This window comes from Engraulis encrasicolus, chromosome 7, assembly GCF_034702125.1.
Source record: "Engraulis encrasicolus isolate BLACKSEA-1 chromosome 7, IST_EnEncr_1.0, whole genome shotgun sequence".
NCBI lineage: Eukaryota > Metazoa > Chordata > Actinopteri > Clupeiformes > Engraulidae > Engraulis > Engraulis encrasicolus.
Window position 1 is genome coordinate 56,577,993 of NC_085863.1, and position 21,315 is coordinate 56,599,307.

General features: G+C 41.8%; 1 protein-coding gene across 1 annotated transcript in view; it reads right to left on the reverse strand.

The window, feature by feature from the left end:
• Positions 1 to 163: 163 nt before the first annotated feature.
• Positions 164 to 21,315, reverse strand: part of zswim7 (zinc finger, SWIM-type containing 7) — a 28,817-nt gene continuing 7,665 nt past the window's right edge. Inside the window, exons 4-5 of the mRNA XM_063202669.1 lie at positions 11,635 to 11,739; positions 164 to 964 (exon numbers count right to left, since the gene is read on the reverse strand). Coding sequence (XP_063058739.1) covers positions 848 to 964; positions 11,635 to 11,739 — 222 coding nt within the window. The 3' untranslated portion in view covers positions 164 to 847. The remainder of the gene's footprint in view (positions 965 to 11,634; positions 11,740 to 21,315) is intronic.

The window sequence follows — 21,315 nt, forward strand, 5'->3', positions numbered from 1 at the left end:
AAGTCCTGTTATTTTGACGTGTTATAGAAAGACATGATTAATCTTATTGCCAAAACGTTTTTTGGATGAATATATTTGATTGAAAAAAAAGCTTCATACTAGGGAGCAGGTTAATCTAGTCTTTACTGACTCATTTAGACATAAATCAAGTGATTTGTTCAAGTCAAGTCAAGTCAGCTTTTATTGTCACTTTCTGTCATACAAGGAAAATGAAATTACGTTTTCACTCTATACCATGCCAGGACATAGGCATATACTGTGCAAGACTGTCATTTTACAGACTGACATAAAGTGCAAGATAGGACAGGTAACAGTGATCATCTGCACAATGCAAGTTTGAACACGGTAAAATGCCAAATACTTGATACATCTACACAGGAAAAAGTTTGATGGTGTATAATGAAACACTTAAAAACAGGTCGAACATAGTGTTGACTATGTAATTCAGAAAATGCATACTTCAAACATACAGCATTCGATATTCATGCATTCTTCGTCTTTTTGTATCCACATCCACACACAAATACAAAGTATGCAAATCACAGGTTATTTGAAGCTTCCAAGTAAAACCTCAAGCTGTGTTCATGCAAACGAAAAACCAAATGAATTCATAACTGAAATTCATCACTCAGTATCTGATTCTAATTCAACATCTCTGTCAATGGTATTTAGGTGCACCTGCTGGTACTGACCACTTTGACTGAGCATGGGACAAAATCTTCTGAGAGGGCCCCCTTCTCAATACAGACAATGAGCCTCCCTTCCTGGGCCTGGGATAACTGACCCGTTTGTCCCCACCTGTCGGCAGGCCAGTCTGCTGTTAGTATTCTGTTCTGGAGTCATTCCTCTAAGACTCCGAGAGTGCCTGGCCTGCCAGGATGCGGGACATGTCCTGATCGGAGACCTGCTCCTGCTGAGACAGCCCCATGGCCTGACACAGGTACACCGCCAGGATGTGCTTACACTGGTGGAGAGAAGACATGATAAAGGCAAATTAAGTTATGTGAAAAAACATCACCATACACAGATTCTGCTCTTAGTTTTATTACACGTTTCGACCTGTGCCATCTGTGCGCCTTTGATCCAGCACCTGAGGAGTTGGATGTGCGCTCACAATAAGATGACTTAAAGTGATACTGTACCATTTTTGGAAATAAGTTCATATTACACCTCCCCTTGAGTTGAATGATTGAACTCTCGTGTACTTTCAACCATTCTCTGATTACGGCAGTGCAAATTTTACCTCCAACCTAGCAATTAACCAAAGATTCTCTATTCTAATGCATTTAAACTGTCTCTGAATTAACATTGAGCTGATCTCACAGGATTCAATGTTAACTGCTAGCTTGGAGGTAAACTTTGCACTGCCATTCTCAGAGAACGGTTGGAAGTACAGGAGAAAGGTATGACTCAATCATTTAACTAATTAAAGGGGAGGTGTACTGTAATATGAGTTTATTTCCAAAAATGGTACAGTATCAGTTTAAAGAGAAAGGAAAACCAACAAGTTCATGAGAAACAGTTTTACAGTACATGAGACACAGGGGGAGAAAAACGTTTGTCAGTGTGTGAGGTGTTAAAACCCCAAAGTGCAGTGCTTCAGACCTGCCGCCAAAAACAAGTCAACTGTATGCAGAAAAATCCTCTCAATTGTTTGAGCTTCCAAACCTTGTCCACTTCAGGCATCATAAATACATCTTGCATGACTGTTTTTTTACTACAATACTGTAGGAGGATTTCACTGGAAAAAACAACAGCCACATCAATCTAACTGATATCCTTCAAGTTCTCAAAGAAACAAATGTGTGTAAAAATATATATTTAGCCAAATACCTGTTCATACCTACTCATACCTCCATTCTGATCACAGTTTTGGCTAGATGAAGCCTGCATTTCCCCTTTGCATTGTCATCTATCCAAAGCAGACAGACTCTCACTAATGGAAATGGAGCAAGCCAGGCCTTGCGAAGTTCCACTATGTGGTGACTGTCCCTTATGCTGCTGAGCCACTCATCCCAGGTCAGAAGCTCGGAGAAGACACATTTGCCCATGGGAAAACAAACAAGTCTAAATGAGAGACTTTATGAGGAGAGAAACTCCAAGCGTCTGTCGTGACAGGATGTTTGGTTTACCACACAAGGCACACAGTGGCTAGCTTCCGAGTCTGAATGTGATGCTTACGGACATCATGGATTGGTTGGAAGCAGGACTACGGGGACCCAGCTATAAAAATATATCAGTGTCATTCCTCAGCTAAAACTACTTTACAAAAATAATCAACCTCCTTGCTAATACTAAGAATCTGTTACCCTTATTTGTGTTTTTCATTTGTACTTTGTATTTCCAGATTTCATGCTGCCCATTCACAAACCTTACCTTTTTCCAAAATACTTAACACCACCATCAAATTTTAAGTATTCATTAGGACTGGTATAATTGCACTTTCCATATATGGAAAGGTGGACCTTTCCCATGTCGGCCATTTTGACTTTCCGGAAATATATATATTTTTAGCTGCAAAACTTACTGTAAACTTAATTAATCGCTCAGTAAATATTCATGAAAAGTAAAAAATTGGCAAAAGGCAGCACAGTTTTAATGAGCAGCATACAGTAGTTGCAATAACTGCTCTGGCCACCATCCTACATTGCACCTAATGTGTGAAAGTTGAAGGAGATTTTCTATTTTTATATAAAACCATATTGAATATTTAGTGTGATATAGTATATTTAGGAGAAGAATGTCTCTGTGGTCACCATGTCATGATGGGTGGGAGGTAACAATGGGCCGGCCTGGGGAAACGGGAGGTCTATGTGAGGGAGACCCCATTGCCTGAGGTGATTCTCCAATCTGTAGCCTATCTGCCCGGAAGCCAGCCCCCAAACCGGCGGATGAAAGTCTATTTAAGTTACAACGCGGGCTGAGGAGAGCTGTCTGCAGAACAATCAAGAAGGAGGAAACCGGACGGTTTGTGGGGGGTGGGATTACGAGTAGCACTTCAGTCAATGGGCCCCAGCGTGTATTTTGGTGTAACTGTTCCGAGAGCCAAATAAACTTCAACTTTTGGCATAGATTTCGGTCTACAGTCTGATCATTTTAGGGAGTAAGAAAGGTTTCCACATCAAAGTCTTCGTAATGTAACTGCCGCGAAACATTTACTCACGATGAGCTAGACCGAATGAAACCAGCGAACTAAGGGCAGCATCTGTTTGAGATCTGTCAATCTCTGCTTATGAATCAACTGGCTTCTTCATGCCAACCTTCATACCAACAGAGCACCTCAAGATGACAGATACAGTCACCTCTGGTCTTTGGGTTAGATGATTTAGTGGGATGTGACAGGCGGAAGTTGTATACCAAAGGAAGCCTAAATTTTTTCCCCTAAACATTTCTTTACTGACATGTTTAGGTTGTTCATGGCACATTATTCATGGCTACTGTAGGTTAGGGTTCGGAATTGTTTTTGGCCTAGGCACAGTTCCGCATGTTTATAGGTTGGTGGACACATAGTTCACTGACAGGTTAGGGTTAGGATTTGAGTGAGGAATGAGTTTTGGTATAGGGCAGGCACAGTTCTACATTACAAAGATGGCCCTAGCCATTACCACAGCCCTTTTAGAACAGCCTTGGCACTCTGTATTAAGAACCATTGTACCTGTGTTTTGGCTGCGCTTCCACCATAATTCCACTAGGGGAATTGGCGGAGCCCAGAATGAATGGGGCCCAATGGAGCTAGATGCTAAAAATGATCAATTTCACCCAGGTCTCCTCAAGAGCGCTCAGATTTGAACAGCGTTCTGGAGACTGGAGAAGGGGTTTACATCAAAAGTCGAATAAAAAAGTATTATGTCCGTTTGATTTTTTACAGGGGGAGTTTTTGTTGCCCACTACGCGCTAGCATTCTGCTAAGCGTGTGACGTCATAGGCACTTAAAATCACTTTATAAGCAAATGCGTGGCTCCAAAAATGTAAAACTCAGCAGTGGGTATTTTCTATACATACTCTTTCGAAAACAACATTTGTGACAAGAGATAAATTACATATTGAGATAAAGGCACTCGTTCTGGTCTCCAAAAATTGAGCGCCCCACCGGCCCCCATGTGGAAAGAGGGTGGAACTGCAACTAAAGTCGCCTCGTTTGGAAACCGGAAATGCACCTTGAAACCAATTCAGTGCCATATCTGGTCTTCCAAGAAAAAATCTGTGCCATAACCAAGAATAGCATCATGTGACCCCACTTGGATTGGCATGTGCCACATACCACTAAATCACAAAACCACAACGGGGTCTGCCCATTGGTCAGATAGCCCATTAGTCCGACAGCCCCTAAGTCAGAAAATAAGCCATACAAGAGCATAACGCAGCTACTGGGGTAGGCTGGGCTACATGTGGTCACGCATTTTCAGACAAAAACATGCGTTTTCTGACGGTCAGGGTTAGGAATTGTTTTGATTTGGGCATAGTATGTTCTTACTTTTCAGTAAACTTAAAAGTGAATATTTACAAACTTGTGACGTTAAAAGAATTGTATACTGACAGAACATGACTTTAATGATGTTTAGGTTTGGGCATAGCTTTAACATGTGTGGTCGGACTAATGGGCTGTCGGACCAATGGGATGTAACCGTAACAACAGCTCAAAAAAGACAAGGAAGTCAAGAGTGCCAAACCAGAACAGAGAAGTGAGCAAGCGAAAACAACAACACCAAAACAGCATCTCAACACAAACTACGGCACAACCACAGTAGGCTAACCATCACAGTCCAGTTCCATTGGTATGCATTAAGGCTGTAACGATACACCCAACCCACGATTCGGTTTGTATCACGATATATGACCCACGGTTCGATACGCCCCACGATTTTATTGTTTTTAAAGGGAAAAAAATAAGAAGAAAATAAATTATAGGCTATATTTATATATAGGCCTAGGCCTATGCTTTCTTTTTGCATTTACCTGCCTACATTAATTTTGCAGGTCTACTAAATGATGTTGCAGATATAGGCCTACCACTGCAACCTGTTCCCCAGGTGTTCACATCAAAGCACAGCACAGAGAAATAAGGGATATTAATTCAACAAGGAAAAATAGGCTTATTACTAATAGGCTTAGATCATAATCATGCTGAGATGCTGACCATGTGTGAGAGACAGAGATGGAGAGAGAAGGGTCAGGGTTCCAGTATAGGTAGCCTATAACAACTGTCTCACATTATCAAACATTATCCAATTAATATCCAAACATTAGGCTAACTGAAAACAACACTGGTCATATTTCGTCAGGAAACATGTTGTATTAAGTTACTTACAGAAATGCAACACTTAATTTTGATGTTTAATATTTTTGTAACTGTTTTGATCGTGCAGCAGCGCGCACACGTTTATACAAACAAAACTCGAAATGAACCTCAGTTATGTTCTCAACACCTGTTGTCCTTTGTTTGGTTTTGTGATTTTACATTTTGTCAAGAGCGGGAATAGATGCAGTGGCTGAAATGGAGCATGTTTTCGCTAGGCAGGCGGTCAATGTGGAGAGGAAATAATGCTGCCTAATGTCCACAGCGACCTAAACGTTCGCCCGACTTCAGACACTCTGAGCGTATAGAGCTCTAGCGATTTAAAATTTGGTCAGGCGGAGCATCTCGCTCTCTCGCTCTCTTTCTCTCTCTCTCTCCGCTCAACGTCTATCTCCACATACATCGGCGCATGCATGAATCAAAAACATCTTCAAACGTTTGATAAAGCCTTCTTGGTCTGTTGTTCATTTCTGTGCTTTACCTTCCGACGTTTGCCGAAGTTTTTTTTTGTCTCGCGGAGGTTGCTGTGGGCGGCAATGAATAACAACCAATGCACGTGCTGGTTGGACGGAACATTTTACAGGAGAGAGGGGAGAAGTGTTACTCGCTCATGTGCGACCCATTTCTAATTGTCTTTGAGCGCATATGCAAGCATTAAGCGCATATGCAAGCATTTGCCTGTATCCTGCTGTTTTCTAGACTGAGGGGTAACAACTTTAAAAGGGCGCATCGCGATTCTCCGAGGAAGGTTCGCGATAGGGGTTCGTGGGTCTGCGTACCGCGATCCCTCGGTTCGATGCAATATCGTTACAGCCTTAGTATGCATCATAGAAGAAAGTACAGAAGTAGTACACACAGACTATAAATAGGCAGACAGAAACAGACACAAACACATGAGCCCAGTCCAAAAGGTGGATTAGGAGTGTGCACTGGCAGGATGGAAGTTAGCATAAAGGGCTTTAGCATGGCACTTTCACCTGAACCACTCATCAAGAAGCAACACAAAGAGGATCTGGGGATTTTCACACACAATGCAACACAACAGTTACTTTGGAAAAGGAAATCGGTTTGCATAATTTTCTACAAGGGAAGAGGGATATTACTCCTATCTGTGTGATAAAAATAGCTGGGTGACTGATTATAGTGTTTAACTTTAATTTTAGGGGCGTTCATCTATTATTACACTATAACCTTTGAACACGGCAGATGTTGTGGCGTAGCCTAGTACATTTGTGCAATTTATGTAGCTGTTGTGATGATGACATTCTGGGGAGTGGGGACCACAACAATAATTCACAAAGCTCTATTCCACCCGAGCCATAATCAGAGCAATACGGCTGTGAGCACGGCAGTATTTAAAAATTAAAATTAAAAAAACAAATACGAATCAAGGCGCTGGGTTATTCTGAAGACCAAAAAAAGTGATGTTCGTGCAGCTTCTCGGAAACGGACCAAATTCTCTCCACTGCTCCACTGCACAAATAGAGCACGCTAAAGAAAGCCTCACACACTGTAACGCTATAAACAGATGTCTGCACATAAAAAAATATCCGAGAATTGAATTAAACGGCAACCCAACATTCAAACCCAGGCCACAGTGTCAGAGAGAATATAAAAGTTTTAAGTGAGTGTCCAGGGGAAGTTCCCTAGAAGCATCACCTCTAACTTGGGGCCTTCCACCCTGTCTAAAGCGCCATGACTCACCATTGTTGAGGCTTTGGTGGCTTGTGGCCCTTCCATTGTGAATTACTCTTGCCCTCTCGCTCTCTCGCTCTCTCCGTCTCTCTATTTGCTCATGCTATTACATACTTAAATACTTGGGACATTCATGTTGACAACATTAACATGTATTTGTTCATCTTATTTATACATCCATACGATTTCAGTGTTGTTTATCATTACTCTCCTTATTTCCAGTACATGTTCAATTAATTACAAATCATTAATTATTTTCATGCTTTGCAAGTGGTGGCTAATGCTAATGCTTAAGTCATGTGTATTAATGTTTAAGCATGCTTACAAATGACTTAATGCTTAATTCATGTGAATTCCGATGAATCAGTAAATAATTGTCTCCGAAGTCATTTTCTCATCTTGGCAGGAGAACTGAAGGTCTACATCACAAACTACACCCCACAACAATAAAAATGTCATTGCTCTGGCTTCAAACACAAAGATGTTGCAAATTATTTTGCAATCACTTAATCCTTAATGACTCTTGTCAACATTTTTCATGTGTCTCCCACGTAGCACATGAGTGTGCAGAGTTCATTATCTGAATCAAGTGCTTGATTGTGAGACACAATTATCTAAACCAGATGGGCCAACAGTCTAGATAAGGAGACCTACAGTTTCACAAGAACAGGATAGGATCACCAAATCACAAACAAGCATGCCAACGCAATGTGAACATAATACACAGATCACTAAAACAGCATCTACAGTAGCGTCTCTTCTAAAGAGAAGAGAACCATGGCTAGCAATGAACACCACTTAAGAATAGCTGTTTGGGTGTATTGCTTTGTATAGAATAAACAGGTAGATGGTCTTACGGTAGATGAAAAACTGGTTGATAGGTAAAACCTTGCAACATTAGTTATGAAAGCACAACAAAACAACATCAGGGTTCCTAAAAAGAGGACTTTGAAGACATTAAAAAAGAGAAGCGTGGAAATTCTGCACTTTCTTACATAGCATTAGTTCATCTAAATGAGAGTGACGCTAGCTAGCTGACGAAACATGGGTTTTCCTTTCACCACACATCCAGCATGCACAGATCACTCAGCTCTTCACAGTTTCTCTCCAAAAGAGGAAACTTGACACCTTTGCCTGTCACTACAGTTCCCGCGCAGCACAGGGTGTCGAGTATTTTCAGAGCTGTGGTTGGAGGTCAGCTCACCACTGAAACCATTAAGAGCCATGAAGAGAAACAATGCAATTCATCTGTGAACTCTTAATACATACTGTCCCTTTTATTTTCACTTTGCCGTTGCTTGGGAACTGCAGAGTTACAATCATGAGTATGCCAGCCAGGCATACTTGCAGATAGCACCAAAATGTCGATGTTTGACAGAATTTTTCCATTTTGCCATTAGTGTTTTTGAACTAAAATAATACTTTGAATAGCAGTTGAATGTTCATCTGGATTTGGCACCCTTATTCATGGGTGCATCCCAATATGTGACCTTGCCTCCTCCACTTGCGCTTGTCTCCTCGCCCCGCCTCCTGGCCCCTCCTCCGTGGAGAAAACGATAAAGTTTCCCAGCTGTCAGCCTAGCCACAACAACTTTTGAGGGACTGTTTTTCATTCACCATAACAATTGCAAACGAGAAAAAGACTCTACAATTGAGCTTTTGCAAGATATTGAAATATAATGCTGTTGTCAGTGATGTCATCATGACGAGAAGCGAGTGGAGGAGGGAAGTGGAGGAGGCAAGGTCCCATATTAAGATGCACTCCTAGTCTTAGGCTGGCCTGTCCATCACAGTCTATGTCATCATGGTGGGACTGCAGTGACTGTTGTGGGATTAGGCTGGTGGCAATGAGGGCTGTCATACTCATGATGAGGGTATTCACCCAGACCCACATTTGCAAACACACCATTAGTCCTCCACAGAGTATTCCTGAGGAGGTTTTTTTGTGTGTAAAATCATCAACAAAGATGCCAGGAAAAGCGAGGGCTCAAGGTCAAGTTTACATACAGTATCTACAACAAATGTCAAGTATTGTCAAGCAGCCACTTATTCTTTACCATTAGTGGAATGAATGAGCTGCAGAGAAATGTTAAGAATTATTTAGATTTCCATTGTGCATTATATTCTACAAACTGTAGAAAAAAATGATGAAGAATAGTGGAACATTGTTGAGTGACACTCAAAAAACATTTTTTTCACAAAACCTTGTTTATGAGGGAAAAAAGTATATGTCTACTTAGTGCAGCAATTAATCTTTCAAAAAATCCAAGTGGTCACAATGTTGGTCTATTCATTGATTATTTATTTACGTTGATAAAGCAATTTGCTGAAAATATGTCCTTTGGTGTGACGTTAAGAAATAAATATATTAAGTAATGTAGAAATGGCTTGATGGAGTTTAAAGTCTTAATTTAATGAAAAAATACCATTTAAGTATTTCTTTTTCCCATTAGATGTGAGATTATTAGAAACCTTCGAGGAAAAACAGGGATATCTTTCTTTTAAATGTTCAAAATTGTCCGAATTTATACTAACTTTTCAGGGACGATAATTTGCTCTTCCCTAATGCAATATTCAGTGTTTATCAAACATATTGTTTAGCTCAAACAAATATTTAAGCGTTTAAAACATGTCACACCGTAGGACATTCATGTCACGCTAAAGGACAGAAATGCAAAACTGAGCCAGAAGCAAATATATCAACATGATTATTTTGTCTTTTGATCATAATATAATGTTGTAGTCAATATGGACCTACACTTTACACTTATAAGTCTTTAAATCGTCGATTATCAGCCTATCGTAACTCTTAATGACAGCCATGCGGTCATTAAATGTAACCTGCAGAGCTCATAAGACTCATACTGAAGTGTGACCTTGGCATGACCATCACACTTTTGTAGGTATGCTATGACTGTCACACCATTGAACCTGTAGTGTTTATTGGCCAGTGCCTGTTTGGTATCTCAACCTGGACAGCACATTTATGCTGTATATTGAGCTCTCCACAGCATACTTTATTCATCTATACTCCTCTATATACTCTCTCACTGATCTCTCCTTCACTGTTACTGTTATATTTTATGGTTTCAAAGCACCATTAATGACATTTTATATCATTTGACAGTATCTAAAATCAACAGCAAATATTCATCAACAATGCATCAAAGTATAAATTCCAAAGGCCAATAAAGGAATAAGAAATTTGAATACACAATATTTATCTAGTCAAACAACAAAACAAAAAAATATGTACTACCAGTTGTTTTAAAAGCTATTTCTCAAATATCTAGTCCATTGGTGTGACCTGTTTGTCCTTTGGTGTGATACTCCAAAGTGTCACACCATAGGACTTTTACCATCACACCATAGGACTTTTACCATCACACCATAGGACTTTTGAGCTTTTGAGTTAATTTAAAGCCATGTCGTTGCCAACCGAAATACAATTTCACCTTTAGTAAGATTCATTTTCATACATCTACATAAGAAAAAAATATGAAAAATATACACTATTGTCAAAATGTATTTCATGGCTGTCACACCAAAGGACTACAAAACTAATATATCTTGTGGTAGCAAAACATAATTGATTGACTGAAGACCTCTGAGAGAAAAATCTAAAATCCACCCTTGCCATTGGCTTCTTAAGGGTCTAAAGTCACAATTTATGTACCGCTGGAGCTTCAACAATAGATAATTATCCACAGAATTAACCAAAAATATGATGTCACACCACAGGACATTGTTTTCTGCGACAAAGTTTCATAAGTCCATACGGTCTCAGAAAAACAGGAAAAAAATTAAGCATTGCCACTTGCTAAAATAGACACCTTGAAAAACATGCCAGGGTTGTTTAGACAAATGACTGAGCTTTGATTATTTATTTAAAAATGTTTTAATATGGAGAACCAGGCTTGCCTCAGTCACACCATAGGACAAATGTGACATTTGACTCAAAATTAAGTATACTTATTTAAGGTCTGTATTTATTACACATTACTTTTTCACAACAACGACATTAGTTTAATCATTTAAAGCATTGACAATTTTGAAAGCATGAATTTACTTAATTTTAAGAGCCTGCGACAGCAAAATGTACACGTCACGTCATCTACCCATATACAGTGTATGCATATCAAGTATACCAATACAGTATATCACTTATATCCAGTGAAATGTAATGCATATTAAAATGAGCACAATGAGTATATCAAAACATGCTGATGCATAACCTAGTGTAACATAACCTAGTGTAACATAACCTATTGTACATAACCTAGTGTAACGGATGCCATCTAGAAGAGTTTGGCGTAAAACGTTAGTAAACCTCCTTCCCGAAGCCTCGTACAGTATCGGTAGCGCTGAGCTATCAGTCTGGACCTTTAGCTCAGCGGTATGGTGCTGTGTCTCCCATGCACTGGAGCATTGATTGGTGGGTGGCAGGTTGGACCCCTGAGTGACCACCTCAGTTACACTGGTGCCGTGACACGGATGGGAGTGAGGTTTAGGGGGGTGAGTGCAACAGATGCCAACTAGCAGAGTTATCGAGCCCCGAGTGCCTAACTAGCAGGAACACCTCAATTTTATTATCCCTTGAAAGACAGACAATCCCACTTGAAGGCAACATCTGGGAGACTTACCAGCAGACCACTGCTCCTCTTTAACACGGCCATGGAGAAGGCAGGACACGGGCAGTAGTGGCACGAGGTGAAACAGGTGTACAGCTTACCTGATCCCCCTAACACCTGAATAAATGCATAAGAGAAGACAGAAACACAACAATATGGATGTTATAAAGCAATACTAGTCATTTTCTCCTTCATTTGCCATTCGGGTAGGAAGCAGAATTTTCACTCATGGAGAGCTAGACACTCTTCTCCTCATAACTTGCTTAGTGGGGTTATAGCCTAGTTTGGTTTTACTACACCCTTCAACGAATTAAAATGTTAATTGGTTATGGATCACAAAGGCCATTCATGGTGGAAAAACAAACACCGTTTTAAAAGTTGGGGAACAACTGAAACAACATTGAAAGCATTTTATGGGTTGGCCATTTAGTGTCACATTAACACAGAGGAATGAGAAAGGCGGCCAGGGGTAAAGATTCAGACAGAAAGAAAATGAAGTGATGTTTAACTGTTAGCTGCTTCAGTTGGTTTACAAATGACGCATTCCAAACCACAACCACCACCTGTTTGCATAGACAGGGTTGCCAGATGAGACTGATTTCCAGCCCAAAACACGCTCAAACCCCACCTGGAGGCACTTAATCTCGCCCAACTAAATTGTATTGATTCCTATGGCCATGAATCTGCAGAAAAACCCGCCCAAATGCCCTTTTTACCCGCAGACAACCATCCTAAGCAGCCAGATTGGGATGAAAACTGCCCAATCTGGCAACACTGCTAACAGAGGGAATAACAGCTGATTGTGGCCAACATGGATAACACAAGGTCTGCTGCTTTCACTTCTGCAGAATCTGTGGTGGTGTGGCAAAGCCTACGGTAGTTACAGTCCATCGGCTCTTCCCTGCACTTCCTTTCACTGCGTGAGAAACCCCACAGCCTGATCAAACAGCCCCGGGACAGACAGCGTATAGTGTCATAGCTTAGCAGGCCAGGCCAGAGACCAGCTCAGCCACACAAGAACAACACACCACCATACTGTGCTCACAGTACAAAAGCAGACCTGAAACCACACATTTGCGAGTGTGCGCCGATTGAGGAAGTAAAGTGCCGATTGAGGAAGTAAAGCAGGTGCCATGTTCATAGGCGACCACATATGTGTCAATCAAACCCTTTTTTGATCCATTAACGGAGGTGAATTTGCAAGGTAAATAGCAACTAACACTGCACCCTTCTGTGTGTTGTCTCAAATGGAAAAACTGCTGAATCAACTGAGAGAAAAGGGGATGGATCGATAGTTCAGTAGCAGAAGCAGGACAACAAAACATTTTGGCTTGTTAGTCTTTTTCAATCGTCTTTTTTTTCTGGTTAATTTGCAAGGGAAATATTAACATAGAGAGGCATCAAACAGGATTGTTCATGCAAATTGCTTCTGTAAATAATCCAAAAGCTGTTTTGAACTCGTGTCTTCAGTGAATTGAGATGGATAAGGAATGAAGAGAGAATACGTTCTTGGCATTTTTCATTATCTGAGTAGAACAGCCCTGCATGCTCAAACACATTCCCTAAGCACTTCAGCAAGTAGGAATACCACAGATGTTAAATAACAACAGCGGCCCATGCTGAAAATACTGTATGGGTATACTTGGCTAACTAACAGCATACACAACACAAACATATCAGATACAGAACATTATGACTTAATTGTGTGTGACTTTATTCGTGGAGCCCAAAATAGCTGAATAGGGATCAAAGATCAACTGAAAAACATAAATTATGTCCAAACAAGTTCTGCAATGGCTCAGTGCTTTTTTATTTTTGCAGGGGGGAGACTTAAATCTCTCGAGGGAGGCAGATGGCAGACCCCTTCAACCGATGACTCATGGAGACATTACTGTAGATGGAGGGGGACCATCAGCCATCAACTATCAGCACTGAGCGAGGGAGCAAGAGAGCAAGGGAGTGGGGTAGGGAACGAGGGAGGGAGACAAAGAGGCAAGGAGCGAAAAAAAGAGAGAAAGCAAGGAAGAGAGAGAGAGATAGAAGAGCGAATGAGAGATACATAAAGAGAGGGAGAGAGAGGGGAAATGGATGTGCCGTCAGTCATCAACAGTCAGAGAGGGAGTGAAAGAGGGAGCCAGAAACGGAGCGAGAGAGGAAGAGCAAGAGAGAGAGGTCGAGAGACGGAGAAAGAGCAAGAGAGAGAGGGAGTGAGAGAGAGAGAGATAGATATACTGTATATATTGAGAGAGAGAGGGAGAGGGAGAGGGGATGGATGAGCCATCAGCCATCAACAGCAAGCGAGGGAGCGAGAGAGCGAGGAAGCGAGAGACAGGGAGTGAGAGAGGCTAATGCCCCGTGCAACAGCACTAGGCACTCCATTATCCCACAGGAGACTGATTCACAGAGTTGGAACATCACGTCACCTAAATCACACTACTCCTTAACACCCTACCAAACCTCCCATAGCCACCACCAGACACACTGACCACCCCAGCCCCCTCCCCCAGCCAACCCCCCCCCCCCCCCCCCCCCCCCCCCCCCCCGCCCCCCCCCCCCCCCATCTTATTTAAGAAAAAAAGCAGAGCCCATTCGGTCTCCAAGTGACACTTCGAGAATGAGTCACAGTAAAGACCAATTAAGTGTATGTCAAGCTGGCACAGGGTGACAAAGGGAAGGTAATGGCAACGTCCTCAGTCAGTACCCAGCCTCACACCAGACCAAGAGGTGCAGTGCAGAATAGATGAGATACCAGGCTACTGGCGGAGACATGATGCAATCTCAAGCGAGGCGGAGGCGAGGAGTGGTGATTCTCTCCCAACCCTCACTCTCATTATCACCATCCCCTTTCCCCATTCATCCCCTCCATTTTCACAGCTGGGCTTGTCATTAGACTGCCTGTAATTAGTAGTAATGCCCGAGTGATTGAAGACTGATGGGTAAGTAAGTAACTTAAGGGCCCTCAGACCATCGGCTGCAGCCTCTCAGAAGCACTACTCCCCTCGTGCATACTGTAACTACTAGCCATTAGAACTGAAAGCAAATACTGGGCTATTCCCTCGACACACTCGCTAGAATGACTAGCACAGCCAAAGCAATTATTCTGGGATAGAACGAAGGAGGGAGAGTAGAAGTGAGTATGATATGGACAGGGGAGCAACAAAGCATCCATTTTGGGAGACATTTTGGCCTACTTTTAACAGTCCCTTTTAGCCCTCTTGACATTGCTTCCACAAAAATCGCTACAGACAAACTTGTGTCCAATCCATCATCCTAAGAGCTATTGCTGCTGGAGATACAGACTAAGAGTGGAACATGTTCCAACCCGCTATACTGAAAGCCAATGGCCCTTGAATAGGACTCTGTTGTGTAGGCCTACGTTTTTGCAAAAAATGGACTTGCATCATGGACCGAATAGTTAAGAGGACGCGCATAGTGACTGGCCAAATCTGACTACCTTGTTCCAAGGCAGGACATAATCCATATGTCACCATCGAAGAGCTAAAAAAGTCATGCTTGTTCAATGATCCAAGTTCTCTTCTCAAACGGACTGACGGTTTTCCACTAACGGTTCACAGCTGGCCCCACACCCACAACGACTCCGGAATTTCCTGGAAATGCACATCATGATTGGATTCTCTCCTCCACACTTTCAGGGTTTCGGGACAAGATTCCGGCATCACTTGTCCCAGAAGCAAAGCAATTCCAGCTGGAAAAGGGGACGGCTTCTGGAAGGGGAACCCTCAGGGTAAAGAAGAACAACATGCCTGAGGTCTCCACACGGCTGCCAAGGCAAACTCTCTGGGACGGCTCTAGTCCATCTGCTCTGCCTATAACAGTGGTGGCATCCCAGAGGACACCAGAAAGAGAAACAGAGGAAGGAAGTAGCAAGAAGGTCCACGCAGGGAGTAAAGCACACCTCATCACACAAACCTGACAAAACTCCACTCCTTCACACACAATAGAAAGTTGACATGTTTCTTCCTTTTTAAAAATGTCCAAAAAAAGTCTAACAACTCATCGGCAGTTTCTGTATTTCATGTTTGTTGCCTTTTTATGGAGGGAAAGTCTCCACTGACGTAGTGTCACCTTGACGACTGCTCTCAATGAGGTCAGTGTAAACACTGACATACAGTCCACTGATGCAAGGCTTTCACTGACACACGTCCAAAGGCCCATTTGCCATTTGCAAGTTCCACAGACAGGAAAGCATAAAACTCCACCATCGTAACGTATAGGGAAAAGGAGAAAGAAGGTGCCTAGCCACTGAGACGGTATTGTGCTGGTGAAATAGCCAATAGTGCTGTGTGTTTACTGGTCTGCCATTTGAGAATTTAACCAGGTGGTTAATTCTTGTGCAAATATGCAAATTGCAAGCAGTGTTGAAGAGGCAAACACAGCTCCATTCGTGTGCTGTTTGTTTTTCATTATTATCATTTTTATATAGGAGAGGAGTAATATGCAGTGATAATTAACCCTTTCATGCAGAGCCTTGTTGTTAGATTAATAGAAAAGACAAATCTTAATCTGTGAATCATGTTTCTTGGCAATGTCACAGCAATGTCGCAGGTGATCCCATCTACGCCAAAGGAATGTAAGGCATAAATTACATTCTTTCTGTCGTTGCTGAGGGATGTACTTAAACTTGAGAAATGGATATACCAGACTCTGCTATAGGGCATCTCAGACACAGTACTCGCCTAGGCCCCATCACCCAGAGCCTCCCCCAATCTCCAGACTTCTTCCCAAATCCCTTTGCACAATACAATACTGCACTATAGACACCTGAGCTTATAAAGAAACAACATTGGCTCAACAATGTTTTTAGGCTAACTAATCCATGACCCTAAACCTAATACTAACCCCTAACTAATACATTAAAGACCCTTAGGAGATAAGAAGAGCACCAAAGGCCAATATTTAAAGAAAAACACAATTTTAAATTAAACAAATAAAGTTAAAATGGCCCATTTCAGTCTCTTCAAGCCCACTATTTGGCTCCTTGTTTTGATTTTACAGTGGCTTATGGCTGTAATGACTGACATGAGTATGGTCAATGTCATGATCAACCTCACTAACAGCCAGTTACGGTAATAGAACATTTGCTACCCTTCTTCTGTCTCAAATAGTGCTGTGCTACCATACAAAATCAGGTACTAGAGTAAGGATCCTTATTACTCATTGATATTACTATATTACTACTACTCACTGCTAGGTCAAAAGCAGGTTGCTGCTTTCCTCAAGTTCTAGGTATGTACCGTAGATCTAGACACCAATGAGTGACTAAAACAAAAACAGGGAAGTGTTGTGAGACAGACGTGTCAACATTGTGATGCAACAAGTACTTTGGGGAATTAATTTCCCAAATATAAAACATGAATTTCCCAAATATAAATAAACTGGAGTGGTGTAGAGGAAACAACTTGTCTCTGAACGTGTCCAAGACAAAATAATTAATAGTTGACTTCAGGAGGAAAGAACACCAGTTTGAAACCATTAACATCAACGGTGAGACAGTGGAGAGGGTGAGAGACTTTAAATTCCTTGGCGTTTCCATCTAAGAGGACCTCACCTGGGACAGTCACACACAGCGCATTGTTAAAAAAAGCCAGCAACGTCTGTACCACCTCAGACGATTGAGAAAGTTTGGGATGAGACCCAAGATCCTGAGGTCGTTTTATAGAGGCACCATTGAGAGCATTCTGACAGGGACCATTATTGCATGGTATGGGAACTGCTCTCAAGCCAACAGGAGAGCTCTTCAGAGGGTTGTGCGTACAGCTCAGTACATATGCGGCTGTGACTTACCCTCCATACTGGAGCTGTTCGAGGGAAGGAGCATCAGGAAGGCAAAAAAGATCTTGGCTGATCCTAGTCACCCCAACCATGAACTGTTTACTATATTACCATCTGGGAAACGGTACAGAAGCCTGAAGTCTCACACCACCAGACTCCAAAGTAGTTTCTTCCACCAAGCAGTTAGATTACTGAATTCATGCTGAAGGCACTTTCTTTGCACTTTTTTCCACCCCCCCCCCTTTTTTTTATTTTTATTTTTTAAATCTTTTTTACTCTTTATAGGCTTCAAACCTATAATAAGACGTAATAAACTAATCTTGAATCTTGAATCTTGAAAAAAAACTGAATAAACTAAAAAAAATCCCGATATAAACAAACTGAACTTCAAATTTAAACTTTTAAAGGCAATGCAAAACACTGTTTAATTTAACGGCATTTTGCATTCTGCATAATGTATAACATTCTGCATTCTGTATAACACTAGCACTGGTCTGCAAGTACAGCTAACTACAATGAAAGCCGCTAAACTTTCACCTTAGGCTGAAAGTTAGCTTTTTTAGCATTCTGGGTTAATTCAAAGCAGCAGCTATCCATCACACAACTGCAGTTGAACACGGACCTCAACACAACACTGAGACATAACAGCGCTAGAAGTTAATCTCAGGTGGTGTGGTTGTGGGTGTGACAGAGCCAGTCACTGTGACAAAGGCGGATTTGCATTATCTATGGAGCAGGCAAAGGCCAGGACTCTCATTAGTGTCACCGGGTGCGAGACAGCGGAACTAAACGAGCTTCTGGGGGATTGAGACACCATGCCAGCATCCAGGGGCTGGAGTGAAGATCACTCAAACATCACCTCATCAACACCACAGGTTCCCACTCTCAGGTGACAAACTCAGGCAGAGACCAGGGGGTTACAGACAACGATTTGACCTAGAAACTTTTTTTCAGGAATTTTCAGAATCGCCACAAAAGATTTTTTCCGTGCCCCCTAATATTGTCTTGGTGTCTTGTGTGTCCATGCAAAATGCAGACGTGTTCAGAATTGGACAGAAGCCTTTATCCCCCTTCCTGGAGTCCTAGGAGGCTCATTCTCAGCAATCGCATTTATGGGTCATTTCACGTGAAATCAGACACTTTGGGACCCGACCGACCCGGATGTCAATCATACTTGGTGTGCCTTTTTAGTAGCAAGGTAGCACCCCAGAACTGCATTGGTTTGAATCTGAATCATGACTTGCCGGCTACGTTTGGACAAGGAACTGGCCATTTTAAAATATAGCTTTTTTAGATGTTCAATTTTTAATTTTTCCATTTATCATAATTCATATTCTGAGAGTTGTTGTATTCCAAGCTGATTGTGTAATATGTAGAGCCAGAAAAGAGCTTTCAAACAACACCACAGGCATCTTTTTGTGACTAACACTGACTGATATATTCAAGGCTGAATGTATAGTGTCCTACCCTCACATGTGAACCTTTCCTAGTCTGTTTCTCCCTTAATATTAGTGTCAGATTCAAACCAATGCAGTTCTGGGGTGCTACCTTGCTATTAAAAAGGCACACCAAGTATGATTGAAATCCGGGTCGGTCGGGTCCCAAAGTGTCTGATTTCACATGAAATGACCCTTATATACCCTGATTTATCTGCTTTTTCATTTTCCTGTCACTGGCTGTCACTGTGCATCATCCACTGCATGGGTTGGAGATATTAGAGCTTCTAGCACATTTAGGTTTTCAAAAAAAGCAAAACAAAAAAAGACTCTGGAATTCATGTTGTCTTGTTCATTGAACATGCCGCGTTCAGTTCCCTTTTACATTCTACTTTATTTATAGCAAGGCCCAAGAGATCCAGTCCTTATAAACATGCTGTATATTATTCCTCTTCAGCCTGTCTTCTCATTCAAGGGTCGTCCAGACAAATGCATTGTCATTGTATGAGCAATCTCAGATAGTGTAAGCATTGTATACTTCCTTCTAAACAGAGTGAGTGAGTGAGTGAGTGAGTGAGTGAGTGAGTGAGTGAGTGAGTGAGTGAGTGAGTGAGTGAGTGAGTGAGTGAGTGAGTGAGTGAGTGAGTGAGTGAGTGAGTGAGTGAGTGAGTGAGTGAGTGAGTGAGTGAGTGAGTGAGAAGAAACAAGAGTGTTTAATTTTAGTGGGCAGAGACCTTCGTCACTCTCTGTTTCTCCAGTCAGAGATGTACACTACCTACCAAACTATTCACAGGCAGAGTAGGAGATGTAGGCTACCTGTGGACAGGACAGGGGCTGTGAGCATCAGTGAGCACTGTGACAATTGGATTTGGACAAGGCCCAAAGGCAAGTATCTTATTGAGCAGGTTGATCTTGACACAGCGTGACATCTGAAATGACATATTAATGAAGGCCATTCCCAGGAGAGAGTCTTGGTTTGGTCAGCAGAATGCGCAAACGCTGAACTACCTCTGAAAGACCACTCTGAAGCAAACTCTACATATCTTCAAAGTAAAGGTTTCTATGTACAACGTGTGTGGGAAAAAAAAATTGTCATTAAACTGCTGGTAAACTCACACATAAAAGGTTCTTTATAACATGTGACCTACAATGACTGCTACAGGTATGTGATTTTGGATAGAATTCCAGCACTGGGAGCGCTGCATACCTTCAGTATCTACAAACTAAAGGCTTACGTATACTGTATTTACAATGTGTGGGCATAACAAAGATTTAAGTTGCTGTTTTAAAACGTTAGTGCTGATGATAACTACTGTGTGTGCCGCTGGGCAAAACTGCAGCACTGGAGTGTCATAATACCCAAGAAATACCCCAGATTTAAGCTTGGGCTTAATTCACTACATTAATCCAACTCCTTCAAATGTTAAAAAAAAAATCTTTAAGCAGAAAAGTAAGGGGAAAAACAAATAAATGTGTTTGATGGATGTGAAGTTGGAATTGCCAGTGAAATAGCATCCTAAAGCATCCTCAATGTCAACATGAGGTTAAGGCCAGGGCGAGGAGAAGCAGTGGGCAGTAGACGCTCACCAGGAGACTAAATCTGACATCACATCATGACTCAGACCAGAGAGAGAGGGAATAAAAATCAGGCCAACGAAAAAAAAACAAAAAAAACAGAGAGAATGAAAACCCTCCCTGATAAATCTTGCCCATAAACTTACGACAATACAGCAGGATCATGACACCGTGTTCCTTTTTAAACCAAAAGTGGTTCATTCTCGCCCGCTTCATGATGTGGCACTGAGTCCATCCAGTGAGCCACACCAAGTCTAGACGTCTGAAACCACCACCAGGACGTCAACAAAACAGGGCCATTAAAGGTAATAGGAAGGGCACTTAAGAGGAAACTGCCTCGCTCTCTGTAACATGAAAAGAGCCGGGCACAAATGTAAATGCCAACTGCCATCACGCCGTCTTGCTGAAGCCCTTTCGAGGCCATTATCTAGTCCTATAGAGACAATAAATCACTTCAAAGAAGATAAGAAACATCATGTGTGCACTGTGTTGATCAGATGCCATTGTGGACAGCTTTTATGGTTATGCATGATAAGATAAGTTGCATGGCATGTGATCTATATGCCTGTCTGATATATCTTTTTCTTGGTTCTCTGTTTGTTTTATCAGTAACTTATGACTGCTCTATTGTGTTTTTTTCATCAAGGACAGATCAAGAAATTGCATACCCTTGATCAGTTAACTCCTACTGTCACAGCAATATTGTCATGATGTAGTTGAGCTTTTTCAGCAAATAGTGATCCCATCTGCATGGAAGGTCAACAAAAAGCCATCTCCACCACTACATCTGCCACCACTTCTGATGCAACACTGTGTGCCTGTTACTACCACCTCTGCTCACACGAGAACTAGACAGACACCCAGACAAAGCATCATCATCATCATCATC